This window comes from Equus asinus, chromosome 7 (assembly GCF_041296235.1).
Source record: "Equus asinus isolate D_3611 breed Donkey chromosome 7, EquAss-T2T_v2, whole genome shotgun sequence".
In the NCBI taxonomy this organism is placed as follows: domain Eukaryota; kingdom Metazoa; phylum Chordata; class Mammalia; order Perissodactyla; family Equidae; genus Equus; species Equus asinus.
This window is the reverse complement of record NC_091796.1, coordinates 56608977-56622219: the sequence shown is the minus strand read 5'-3', so window position 1 is coordinate 56622219 and position 13243 is coordinate 56608977. Positions and strand designations below refer to the sequence as shown.

General features: G+C 36.7%; 1 protein-coding gene across 2 annotated transcripts in view; it reads left to right on the top strand.

Annotated features, from left to right (window-relative positions):
* PTPN2 (protein tyrosine phosphatase non-receptor type 2) overlaps nucleotides 1–13243 on the top strand; it is an 85378-nt gene that overhangs the window by 43890 nt on the left and 28245 nt on the right. For both annotated transcript variants that reach the window (XM_014837304.3, XM_044773483.2), the window contains exons 3-5: nucleotides 4218–4318; nucleotides 6983–7081; nucleotides 12175–12312. In XM_014837304.3, coding sequence (XP_014692790.1) covers nucleotides 4218–4318; nucleotides 6983–7081; nucleotides 12175–12312 — 338 coding nt within the window. The remainder of the gene's footprint in view (nucleotides 1–4217; nucleotides 4319–6982; nucleotides 7082–12174; nucleotides 12313–13243) is intronic.

The following is a 13243-nucleotide window of genomic DNA, read 5'->3' as shown; positions in this document are numbered from 1 at the left end:
AACCTAGATTCTCCTCTTGTGCTTCTCTAGTATGTTATTTTAGGCTAATGACTTGACTTCTCTGCGTGTCAGTAGAATGAGCATAATATCAGCTTCATAGGGTTGTGAGGATTGAGAGACGTAACCCAGTAAGATGTGTCATACAGTATCTGACACGTCATAGGTACTAAATAATCTTCTACAGTAGTTGTAGTTGGTTATGTGTTCAGTAAAGGAAGCATTTATCAAATAGATTTTTCTTTGCAGAGCAAACAATTGAAATGTTAATACTCTCTGTATACTAAGGTTTGTGTTTCTTCTCTTCTTTAATATGGTAGTGCTTATGGTGACTTGGGTTTTAGTTCTAGCTTTGCTTTTGGCTCCTTGCTTGATTTATGACGGAAAATTCATAACGTTTGTGCCTCAGGTATATTGCTTGTAGGGTTGAAGTGGGTTGACATATCTATAAAATGCTTTCTGTTCTTGGCAGGGAAGTACCATGTAAGTATGGACAACAGTATTTGAAAACTTATGTTTTTCCCCCCGATTGAGAATAAGAGAATGAAAGGGGAAAAATCTGTTAATGCTGTATTGATAGAGTTGGTCGTCTTCTTGCCTAAATTATATTAATTATTCTTGATCTCTGCCTTGGTGTAACCTGTGGAGCATGGTTATTGTGAATATGAATCCTCCTTCTTCTTTGACCTTGAAGACTTTCCAAAAGGAGATGTCTTTACAATAATGATACATTAGGTGAAAACAAGGTGGGGGGAGGGGGTGTTTATAAAAAAAGCTTACTTGGGGCTGGCTCCATGGCCGAGTGGTTAAGTTTGTGCGCTCCGCTGCGGCAGCCCAGGTTTCGGATCCTGGGCACCGACATGGCACTGCTCGTCAGGCCACATTGAGGCGGCGTCCCACTCCCACAACTAGAAGGATGTGCAACTAAGATATACAACTGTGTACAGGGCGGGGGTTGGGGATATAAAAGCAGGGAAAAAAAAAAAAGGAAGATTGGCAACAGTTGTTAGCCCAGGTGCCAATCTTTAAAAAAAAAAAAAGCTTACTATGACAGTATTGAAAGAGGAAGCTAGTCTGTATTGTCAGCTCAGGCCACAGCTAGAGCTAGTCATTTCTTGACAGATGAAACCATTTCTCAGAAAACATGCTGTTTGAGGGTAGGAGGTGAAGGGACTCTTCATCAGAAGTTTCCTTAACTTTTATCCAATTTATAAGGCACAGTTCTTTTGGGTATTGTATTTCTTCATTCACTTGGTGACAAGAATTTAAGAGTAGATGATGCCCTCATAGAAAAAAGTATATTTTCTTTGTAGTTTTTCTATTGGTGTTTATTAGCTATTGAGAAATAAGATTTCCTGTGAAGTGTGGTTTGGTTGCTTTTGTGGTATCTCATGCAATATAGTTTGAACTATCTTCATTTTTCTCCTTTTGCTGGATCCTTTAAAAGAAGGTAAAGAGGGAGATAACCATAAACTTAGAATGGTAAAGTACTGTGGGTTTTGGGACTGGCTTACAGTCCGGAGGTTATGGGACTCTGTCATTTCAATAATGTCATTTCAGAGGTTTTTGGGCAGAATAGACTGTGGGAGAGGAGTAAGTACGTAACTTTCTGTTTCTTTCTAATTCCAAAGTCAAAAATTTGGTTTGGAATGAAGAGTTCACAGATTTTGGGCTGACTGATAGTAACGGGGCAGGGAAAGGAAACATTTGACTCAGGTTGTAAGGGGACCTGTGTCCACTCTCACTGATATATTAAACCATACATTACGGTTCTTAATTGGAGAAGAGGCATTGACCCTTTTTGTTATCTTTGTTAGAGAAAAGAAATCATAAAGTCACAATTTCTCATAAAAAGGCTTTGATAGTTTCACTTCCTGAAATGCATATACATACTATCTTTGTAGATAGTTTTAAAGTGCTATGTTTTATTTAACACCAGAAACTCTCATGTTTTTTCTCTGCAAAAAAAGTTGTATATACTTTTAATTTTTTATTAATCTTCTTAATAGAACAGAAGATTTAAAATAAATATCTAATGATGTAGGTGTATTTGAGAGTTTTGTTTTTAGTCAGTTGAGGAGAAAATATAGGTTCAGCCAACATTTGTAGCCACTTACAAGTAGCTGTAGAGTTTTCCCAAGGATTACCTTCCTTTTTTTGTCTTATCTGCTAGGAAAATTTTTTTTTAAACTTTTTTTTCTGAGAAAATACAGTGTTTCTCTGCTTTTGCTAACTCTATATAAATAAATATTAGAGAGAAGCAGGGCCATGGCTTGGGGGCCAGGCTCTGCATGACCCCAGGTGCCTTTCACGTGACACCCTGCTCTCCATTGGTCAGATGCAGGGGCTCCAAGGAATGGATCATGCCTTTACAGGTGTGAGAGTCAGTGCTTTTAATGAATCGGAGTGACACTTCATCTAAATTTTAAAGCTAGAGGGAAAATAACAGTGAATTCTGGTTCACTGAGGTCATAGTGTCAAATACTCTTAAAAACAAACTGCTGAAGGTCTCTCTCTAGGCTTATTTCCTCAGCTATGGAAGGGTCTGGGGTAGTGACATGCAGGACAACTGAATTCCCAGCACCCTGGAGAGGGAACTTCCCAGTTTTTATGGATTCTTGCCTTTGTTGGCCAAATTGCTTTTTCCAGTTACGCAATAGACACGATTAACCTTTGGGGTTTGTGTTCTTTCTGTGATTACAGGATGAGGAAATACATTCCTTTGGTATTATATTTTGTATTTTGGAGCTTGAATTTTAGGGATTGTGTGGCATTCTAAAAGCATGCATTCTCTTGATAGATGTTATCTAGGAGATATATGGTCTTTAGGTGGCTGACCTTTTTACTATCTCACATAATATCCCAGTTAAAGGATGATTAAACTGTTAAAAAAAAAGCGTTTTAAAAAAAGTGCTTGCTGACATCATCTTTCCGAGAACACTAGTATAAGTGATTTACTATAACAAGATCTTAGTTTTTCCTGTTGACAGATGACATGTAATATTTACAGAGGTCTTGGGTTCAGTCCAGCAGAAACATCTCAGATAAATTGATGAGTGAAACTAAAGCCATTTAACATTTTCTTTCATATGCAGATAATGTAGACAGTGTTTTTAGTTTAAAAGTCGGGGAGAGAACGGATATTTAGTATAGATTTCCTTAAGGGGAGCACCCTATAATAGAATGTATTCTCTAGAGTTAAACATCAAACGTGTTCAGTTCATAATTCAGTTACAGTCATGCGTTGCTTAACGACAGGGATAAGTTCTGAGAAATGCATCTTTAGGTGATTTCATCATTGTGTGAACATCATAGAGTGTACTTACACAAACCTAAATGGTATAGCCTATGTACGCCTAGGCCATACAAAACTCATCTTATGGGACCACAATCATATATGTAGTCCATTGTTGACTAAAGTGTCCTCATGCGGTGCATGACTGTATATGCTTCTGACAGTTGTATATTTAGAATTCTAAGTTAATGTTAATTCTCTTGTTGTGCACATGCTTTCTATTCCTGTCTCATGCTTCTCTTCCTTTCCCATCAAAATGATAAAAGGTAAAGTTTTATATGCCACATATTTAAATTAGCATAAATTGTAAATCAGTGAAATTTTTACTTTTAAAAACTAGAAATATATCTAAACTATTATAAACAATCTAAATAATAAAGCATCTTTAGGTGTCTTTTAAAGAATTGGAATATTCCAACTGTGTTTAAATATTTTTAGCACTTAATCTAAATATAGTTAAATGTTAAAAATTATTTAAATATAGTTGAGTACAGATCTATTGAGGAATGAAGAAAATGAAATGTAGTTACTGTGGAAATCTGCTCTCATCTATTTGAGGCCAGGTTTTTTTTTAGGTAGAACAGTCAGTTCTTAGGCATCAAGAATCTGAATGATCCTTTTACTTTTAGGACGGTAGGTGCTTTATTCGTTTTACTCTTTGATTGATTTTTCTAGTTACAGTAGCTAATCTACAAACAGAAGCACTTCCCTTCCTACACCATAGTAATAAACAAAAGGATTACATTTTTGTACTTCCTTTAAAAAGATGAATAATTTGGGATTTGACTCAACTCTTCTGTGGTGCTAATTTATTTTTTTCTTGGTTTCTCCTGTCATTTTATAAATACCTAGAGCACTGATATTAAAATTAAAAAGTAATGACAAGTTTGAAATGACAATTATGGTTTATCATTCTCTGTTTCAGATGATCACAGTCGTGTTAAACTGCAAAATGCTGAAAATGATTATATTAACGCCAGCTTAGTTGACATAGAAGAGGCACAAAGGAGTTACATCTTAACACAGGCAAGTTGTGTGATGTCGAGCAGATGCCTGACAATGTAATTTTTGTGATTGGTCTGCTTTAAAACATAGCTAAAAGTATGTCTTGACTTCTTTTGGAAATGAAATGTTATTCCAGTGTTTTCTGTTGTTATGGAATGAATTGTAGACATTATAATGTTTTGCAGCTTTGCGTATTTAAAATAAAAGTAAAGTTATTTTTAAAGTTATATATTCCGTGAAGGAGAAATTTTTAGTGAAATCGCTTAGGCCAGTTCTTTTCAGTTAAATTATCTTCCTTGCTTTATATTTGATACAGAACCTTTGTTAATACTTTAACTTCTTCCGTTTCTCTTCACATAACCTGTGTCATCACCAGAGGACTTCTGAAAGCTCTGCTCCACCCAGCTCTCTGGCATATATTTTCAGAGTACAGATATGCCTTGATGGGTCCAGCCTTTCTTCAGTGCAGATGAGGGTGCTGAGAACTGCTGCCCAGAGGACTGGCTAGGAGGCCAGAGAGCCCGATGGTTCCCTGCGGCGTTCTCCCCGATGGCTTCTTGGCACATTGGCCACACCCATGTTTCAGCACTACTTTTCTTCCATTCTGAGATAGTAGAACTGATTTTGGTTTATCCACACCAGCTACCCTTTATTTATCAAATAACAAAGACTTAATTAACATTTCTGCTAGTTAATGATTTTTATATATTCAAAATATTTGAGATTTTAAAAAACCCAAATTGGATCAGAATAACCTGTTACTGAAAGAGAAAAAAGTTTAATGTGGTAAAAGATTCAATTGAATGTAACTATGAGCTGTCAGACTATTTCTAGTTCACAGGAAATGAAAATCAATTACTTTATTTTACTTGAAATAAAACAGCTCCTGTAAATCAAAAAGAAAAACAGAAACAATATGTAAACTAGAGAACATAAGTTCACAATTCAAAGAAAAAATTAAAGTTAGATAATATATATATGAAAAGATACTCAATTCTTCTACTATTTAGGGAATGTAAATTTAAACCAGTGATCAGTTACCACTTTTCAGCTGTCACAACATTTGAAAGTTTAATGTACTCAGTGATCAGATATGTACAGACATAAAGATATATGTGAGGGTGTTTATTGCAACTTAATTTTAATAGCATAGGACCAGAAATAATAGGGGACTAGCTAAATAAATTATGAAATAATCTGTAAGGGATTAGCTAAATAAATTATGCATTTATGCCATTAGTACTGGTTATTTCTGGGAATTAGGAATAAATAGAGACTTTAATTTTCCATTTTATGCCTTTCTGTCATATTCAAAGTTTTTCTTATGAGCATTCCTAGTGTTTTTAATAAACTCATTTTTAGAGTTAAAATTTCTGGGGCCAGCCCAGTGGCACAGTGGTTAAGTTCGCATGTTCCACTTCGCCAGCCTGTGTTTCGAGAGTTCAGATCCCAGGTGTGGCCCTGTGCACCACTTGGCAAACCTTGCTGTGGCAGGCATCCTACATATAAAGTAGAGGAAGATGGGCACGGATGTTAGCTCAGGGCCAGTCTTCCTCAGAAAAAAGAGGAGGGTTGGCAGCAGATGTTAGCTCAGGGCAGATCTTCCTCAAAAAAAAAAAAAAATTTACTATTTGAAAAAACTATAATGTTAAAAAATAGAAAAGAACAATTACACTAGATCCCTTATTACTCCCTTCTTTCTATTTCTTTTTTTCAGTCTCATTTCTTGGTTCTTCTTTCTTGTCTTAGTCCTTAAAGATATAGGTGTTTCTGAAGATTCTGATTTAGCAGGGAGGAGGGTTTTCCCTTCTATCTACATTGTAACTTCAACTCTCTGGAACCATATTTTCAACCTTTATATCTTTACATATATATATTTTATAAAACATCGTAAATCCCCACACAATAAAATGCCACATTAATACCCTATGATTATATTTAAGCCTCTTGTTGGACTGTACCTTTCTTTTTTTTTAATTTTCAGATGTACATCATTATATCTGGATTCCTGTGTAGTTACATCATGTTTACCACCCAGTTACTAATTACCGTCCATCACCACATCCATGTGCCTTATCACCCCTTTCTGGAAATCTTTTTGTAGTTAACTTGGGTTGGTTGGCTGGCTAGTGATGGCACAAAATTCCTCTTTTGCAGGACTGCCATGATCTGTGGGAGGCAGGGCCTCTCGTTCCACTGGAAGCCTGCCTCCTTTGCAGCTAGAACATGACCAGTCAGATATTCCCACCCAGGGCTTTGATTCCAGTTTGCTTATAGGCTATGGATGAGTACTACTGCCACCTTAGTATGGCAGTGCCAGCCGAGCAAGTCGATAGTAGTGATAGTATCAGGAACTCTGTCCCAAGATCACTCTCCTTTGGGCAGAATCTTGCCTTACATTGGTTCCTACCTAAGCCTGGTTCTCCAGTCTTCATCTCTGAAAGCCACCTGAGAGCCTGAAGAATTCCTCTTCTGCCTAAGTAAATAAAAGTCGATTTTGATCATTTATAGCCAATAATCCCAACTAGTACAGACCTATTTTTTAATTCAAGTGGATTTAAAGTCTTATTTGCTGCTTATGATCCAATACATTGTTCTCAAACCAGAAGCATACTTGAAGGAGTTTTCCTTGAGCCTTCCTCTGTCCCCTTTCTCTTATCTACCTTTTCTTCTCTATTCTCGCAGGGTCCACTTCCTAATACATGTTGTCATTTCTGGCTCATGATTTGGCAGCAAAAGACCAAAGCAGTTGTCATGCTAAACCGAGTTGTGGAGAAAGAATCGGTGAGTAATACTTCATTTTTACAGATTAATGTATTTTCTATGATCATTAGCTTATAAATGTGTTCATATTTCTTTTGGGATAGTCATTCATTAGTTTGGCCTTTAATTGCCAAATAGAGTTCAGGGTATTTCAGATCAGAAGAACTAATGGTATCCTTTTCCTTTCTTACCTTAAATATTTAAATAACAATTGTGGACCACTGCCACCATGATATAAATATAATGGAACAAATACTGACTAGTAGTGATACATAGATCTTTGGAATCCCTAAGCTTTATTAGAATCTTTACAATTTGCTATTATCAAAGTCTTGGAAATTTTGTAAACAATTAAAGTGACAGGGTTTTTAAAATCTTTATTATTGGCTCTTAGGTCATGAGACAGTAATTATGAGAATATAGATTTATTGAAATTTGAAATACAATCTAAACAGTGCTAATTAGTAGTGTAACTTTGGTTAAGTCTTAACTTCTGTAGCTTTAGATTCCTTTTCTGTCAAATAAGCAAATGGAAATTATTGTCAATAAGGTCTTTTCCAGCCTTAAGATCTTGCACTGTCCTTCAGATTCCTGGTGCTTACTTTTTTCTAAGTTCATCATGGGACCGGCCTGGTTGCATAGTGGTTAAGTTCGCACACTCCACTCTGGCAACCCGGGGTTCATAGGTTCGGATCACAGGCACAGACCTAGCACCATTCATCAAGCCACACTGTGGCAGCAATCCCACATAATAGAGAGGGAGATTGGCATGGATGTTATCTCAGTGACAATCTTCCTCAAGCAAAAAGAGGATTGGAGGGGCCGGCCCAGTGGCGCAGCAGTTAAGTGCGCACATTCCACTTCTGCAGCCCCAGGTTTGCCTGTTCAGATCCTGGGTGTGGACATGGCACCACTTGGCAAGCCATGCTGTGGTAGGCATCCCACATATAAAGTAGAGGAAGATGGGCACCGATGTTAGCTCAGGGCCAGCCTTCCTCAGCAAAAAGAGGAGGATTGGCAGTAGTTAGCGCAGGGCTAGTCTTCCTCACAAATAAAAAAGAGGAAGATTGGCAACAGACGTTAGTTCAGGGCCAATCTTCCTCACAAAAAATAATAAATAAATTTACTTTTGCTGGTTTTCAATGGTTGTGAAAATTTTTCTGATGTGTTTCTAATCTGAAGTGAAATTGACACGTCAGAATGTCCAGCAGTGTCAGCATAGTCATTTAGAGTGGTTTTTCATGGTTTCCAATGTAATTTAAAAATTAAGTGATGATGACATTGTCAGTTTGAACAGTTTGAGCAGCATTGCAAACTAGAGGACTTATGTTTTATCCCTCATTTTGGAATATAATTGCTATATTAATAAGATTAAGATTGCCACTGGAAATTATAAATCATATTTATAGTGATTGGATGCAGAAGCTTAATAAGATTCAATTTAATTATTTGGGGGAAGATTACTTCATGGGTGGCCGTGTGTTGTTTATTAAGTTGACCGTAACGTCTGATTATCTTTCTTTTTGTGATGTTAGCAGCCATTATTGGTCAGTGCTTAGTTCGTTAATTAATTAGGGGCTACAAAATAGTGATATTCCAATTTTATCCTTCCTTCTTGAGTTTTTGTTGGAATAGTTCTATTAAAAAAAACAAAGAAACGTCCTATTCTAGTTAGTTGACCACTTTTGTGTAGGAAAAGTGGTTTTCAAAATAGAGTTGATTCTCTAGTGTCCTCAACAGGTGACCAATTAGGTTCTTTTGCTGTGAGGGCCGTGGCAGGAGCAGATCAATTATTGTGAACTCACGGATCTAAACATACTTGATTAATTTCACTTGATTGCAGTTATTATCCTTCTTAGTACTCAAATTGTCCCTTCATGGGCCAGCTGGAATCTCTTCAAATTGGGCCCTGTATCCTTTCAACACCAAACCTAAGAGTCTTTAATAGCTTTCTTGCTATCTGGAATGACTGCATAATGCAGGCTCATCTTAAACTCTTCTTTATAGAATCAGCCATTTCTTTTTTTGTTTTGTTTTGCTTTTGGTGAGGAAGATTTGCTCTGAGCTAACATCTGTGCCAGTCTTCCTCCATTTTGTATGTGGGTCACCACTGCAACATGGCTTGACAAGTGGTGTAGGTCCGCACCCAGGATCCAAACCCACGAGCCCAGACTGCTGAAGTGGAGCACTCCAGATTTAACCACTACACCACAGGGCCAGGCCCAAGAACCAGCTGTTTCTTTAAGGAGGCTTAGTTTCTTTTAATGGGCACTGATATTTCAAGATCACAAAAAAATAGGGACATTTATTGTTACTGAGTTGGTCATTGTTTTTAGAGCTTTCCAGTGAACAGAGCTAAGGAAAGATACTTGTGTGTTAAGATAGCATACCTAGGGCCTGGCCCGATGGCACGGCGGTTAAGTGCTCATGTTCTTTGGCAGCCCGGGGTTTGCCAGTTCTGATCCTGGGTGCAGACATGGCACTGCTTGGCAAGCCATGCTGTGGTGGGTGTCCCACATGTAAAGTAGAGGAAGATGGGCACGAATGTTAGCTCAGGGCCAGTCTTCCTCAGCAAAAAGAGGAGGATTCGCAGCAGTTAGCTCAGGGCTAATCTTCCTCAAAAAAAAAAAAGATAACATACCTCAAGAGTTCATAGTGATATTTGCAATTCAAATTTAGGATAATAGGGGTTGGCTTAACCCTTTCTACCTTGTATCTGTTACCTCCTTTTTCTAGATTTCCTGAATCCTGGTTCTCAAAGACACTAGGGATGTAGAAGATCTTACAGTGACACATTTACTTTGTCCCATATTACACACAAAAATTACTCATAATAATAATACCAACTCCATCACCAAAATAATTACTGAAAAAAATTTTTAAATTTTTGGTTTTTCCATTCTCTGTTGTTTTAGTTGTACTTTACTTACATTGTCAGAGTATATAGCACCCTATAGTCTCTCTCTCTTTTTTTAAAGATTTTATTTTCTCCCCAAAGCCCCTCAGTACATAGTTGTATATCCTTAGTTGTGGGTCCTTCCAGTTGTGGCATGTGGTACGCTGCCCCAGCATGGCCCGATGAGCAGTGCCATGTCCACGCCTGGGACTCAAACTGATGAAACACTGGGCCGCCGCAGCAGAGCACGCAAACTCAACCACTCGGCCACGGGCTGGCCCCTAGTCTCTCTCTTATATCCCTTTTAAAATCTTAGTTCTACATATAAATATGTATTTAATATTCATCATCAGTCTTTGTTGATATCTCTCCAGTTCTGTCTATAGCTCGTTCTCTAGTGGATCCTGAGTTAGCGCTCATGGACATGATTTCTTACATCTCGCTGACAGTTCATCTGCTATCTTAATGCTTAAAAGTCAGTTTGGCAGGATATAGGATCCTTGACTCGTATTTGCTTTTTTTTGAGCAAGTTAAACATATTACTCCATTTCCTTCTGGCATTACAAATTACTGTCAAGGTCAAATAGATGTTTTATTTCCTTTATAGGTCACTTGTTCTTTTTACCTAGGCTACCCAAAGGATTTTTTTCCCTCAAATCTCATTAATTTTACCAAAATATGTCCTAGCATTGGTCATTCTGGGTCACTTTTTCCAGCTGCACAGTGTGCTATTTCAACATGTGATTTCAAATATTTTTCCTTTTTTAAAAGAAAATTTATTGAATTCTACTTGTTAGTATTTATTCTCTTCCCTTGCTTCCTTTGGTGTGTTCTTTGGGTCCTCCTATTATACATGTTCGATTTTCTTTGCCTATTTTTATATTTGTCACATTCTGTTTAAATCCTATTTGTCTCTCTCTCCATTTTTTTTAGCCTTTTTTTTTTTATGCTCTTGGGGAGGGGGAGGAAGATTGGCCCTGAGCTAACATCTGTTGCCAGTCTTCCTCTCTTTTTTTTTTCTCCCCAAAGCACCAGTACGTAGTTGTATATCCTAGTTGCAAGTCCTTCTAGTTCTTCTATGTAGGATGCCACCACAACATGGATTGATGAGCGGTGTGTAGGTCCACGCCCGGGATCCAAACCAGCGAACCCTGGGCCACCAAAGCAGAGGCAAACTTAACCACTACGCCACTGGGCTGATGCCCTTCTTTTCTTTTCTTTTTTTATTTTTTATTTAAAAAAAAATTTCCTCCTTTTCCTCTTCTTTTTGTCTTAAGGCATTATCTCTTATATTTATTCATGCCTCTGTTCCTTTTAGTTTTATTAATTTTCATTTCTGAAATGTGTTCTATTATTTCTAATTCTTTTCTGCTTCTGTCACCTCATTTCTGAGTTGTTCTAATTTCTCATTTATGCTCTTTCACTTCTTGTATCATTTTGTAAGTGTTTTTTAGCACCTTTTGAAGTATTAGCTCATAGTATTCATTTGTTTTGGAGGCATTTTTCTTTGTTATTTGTAGCTATTTGTGATTTAGAAAAGGAGAAATGGCCATATTTTACAAGGAAGTTTCTCTGGTGTTTTTTCCTAATGAAAGACTCTTTATCTCACCTTGCCTCAGCCTGCTGGCTTCAAAATTTGGCTTTGGGGAAGATGCTTTTATTGTCACAAATATGAATTCCATATCAGCAGTTCTGCCAAAATATCACAACTCTAAGTAAAGGTGGCTTATCTTCTGATTCTCTCCCTTGATTTAATTTTAGTAAGTAAATGTGCAGTATTATTTCTAGATACATAGTATTTAGTAGCAGATTCATAGGTATTTGTGGAAAATACTTGTAAAAGCCTTTTTAATACTGTTTGAAGATAAGATTCTTGCATGAGTTTGATACTTTTAGAAACATGAAGTGAATGCCAGTATGGTGTTAAAATATAGGTTGTCATGCTTTAGAAATGACATTCATTTTTATTTTATGAACATGGTGTCTGTTTATAGCTTTTTTAGTGTATAAGTTATGGGAACATTTTACAAACCTGATTTTATAGAATGTCAATCTTATCAAAATGTATTAAACATCAAATATAGTGTGACTATTCCTAGATTTGGGTACTTGAAAAAATATGGCTTGTATGTATCTGGTTTGTTTTCCTTTTCCAACTTTTTATAGTTTCATAATGTCTATAAACTAAAAAAAATCATATACGTATTCTTAAATTTAGGTTAAATGTGCACAGTACTGGCCAACAAAAGACGACCGAGAGATGCTGTATAAAGAAACAGGATTCAGTGTGAAGTTCTTGTCAGAAGATGTGAAGTCATATTATACAGTACATCTACTGCAGTTAGAAAATATCAATGTAAGACTTTTCATGACCAAAAGATTGGACTTTGTATGATGATTTTAACAATTATTGTTTGTTATTAGATTTGAAGTTTGGGGCAGCACATACATTTTGATAATATCTATAATAATATATAGTCATAACCATTTGTTTTTAGATTGTGTTCCTATATATGGTAGCTCTCTAAGGACTCTGAAGAAACCCTAGAAAGTAAGAATTTTAAAGTTCAGGTTGATAGTTGAGGATTGAAATTAATTTATTAAAATTATTTTGGGCATTAAGAGAGAGGATTTTAGAATCAGGCCGACCTGGATTCAAATCCCAGCTCTGCTACTTAGTAGAAGTCTCCTTGGGACCTGTTCTCAACCTCCCTAAGCCTTTCCTTATCTGTAAAATGGAGATTATAATATCTCCCTTTCAGGGCTGTTTTGGAGATCAGATGAAGATGTGCATGCAAAGCACCTGATGCAGTGTAGGTGTCCAATAAACAACCGTTCCTGGTATTTACTACTGTTGAGAGTAGCAAGGTATTTGAGAAAATAACTTAGCGGAATAGTGTTAATTCAAGTAATTCACCACACAGAAATTTGTCCTTATTGAGTTGGGTAAAATGGTGAAATAAGTTTAGCATTTGGTCTCAAGAACATTTCCTTGGGTTTTTTTTCCCAGAAATATAAGAATTGTTCCTTGGTGTTTGGTCCAGATCCGTGTATATAGTAGATTGTGAGCCTGCTGTTGTCCGGCTGGGAAGCAAGACATTTCTCCCCCTTTTCCCGCTTACCTCTTTTACCTTCATTGTGTTGTAATTAGAATAAGTAGAAAATATGAAATGAAAGTGATTCTGAGGTGCTTTAGAAACTACGAAAACCAGAAAATAGGAAAATATTTGTTTGCCCAAAAATGACTTCAGGAATATATCTAGTCTATAAAGTGAGATGCTGTTTTA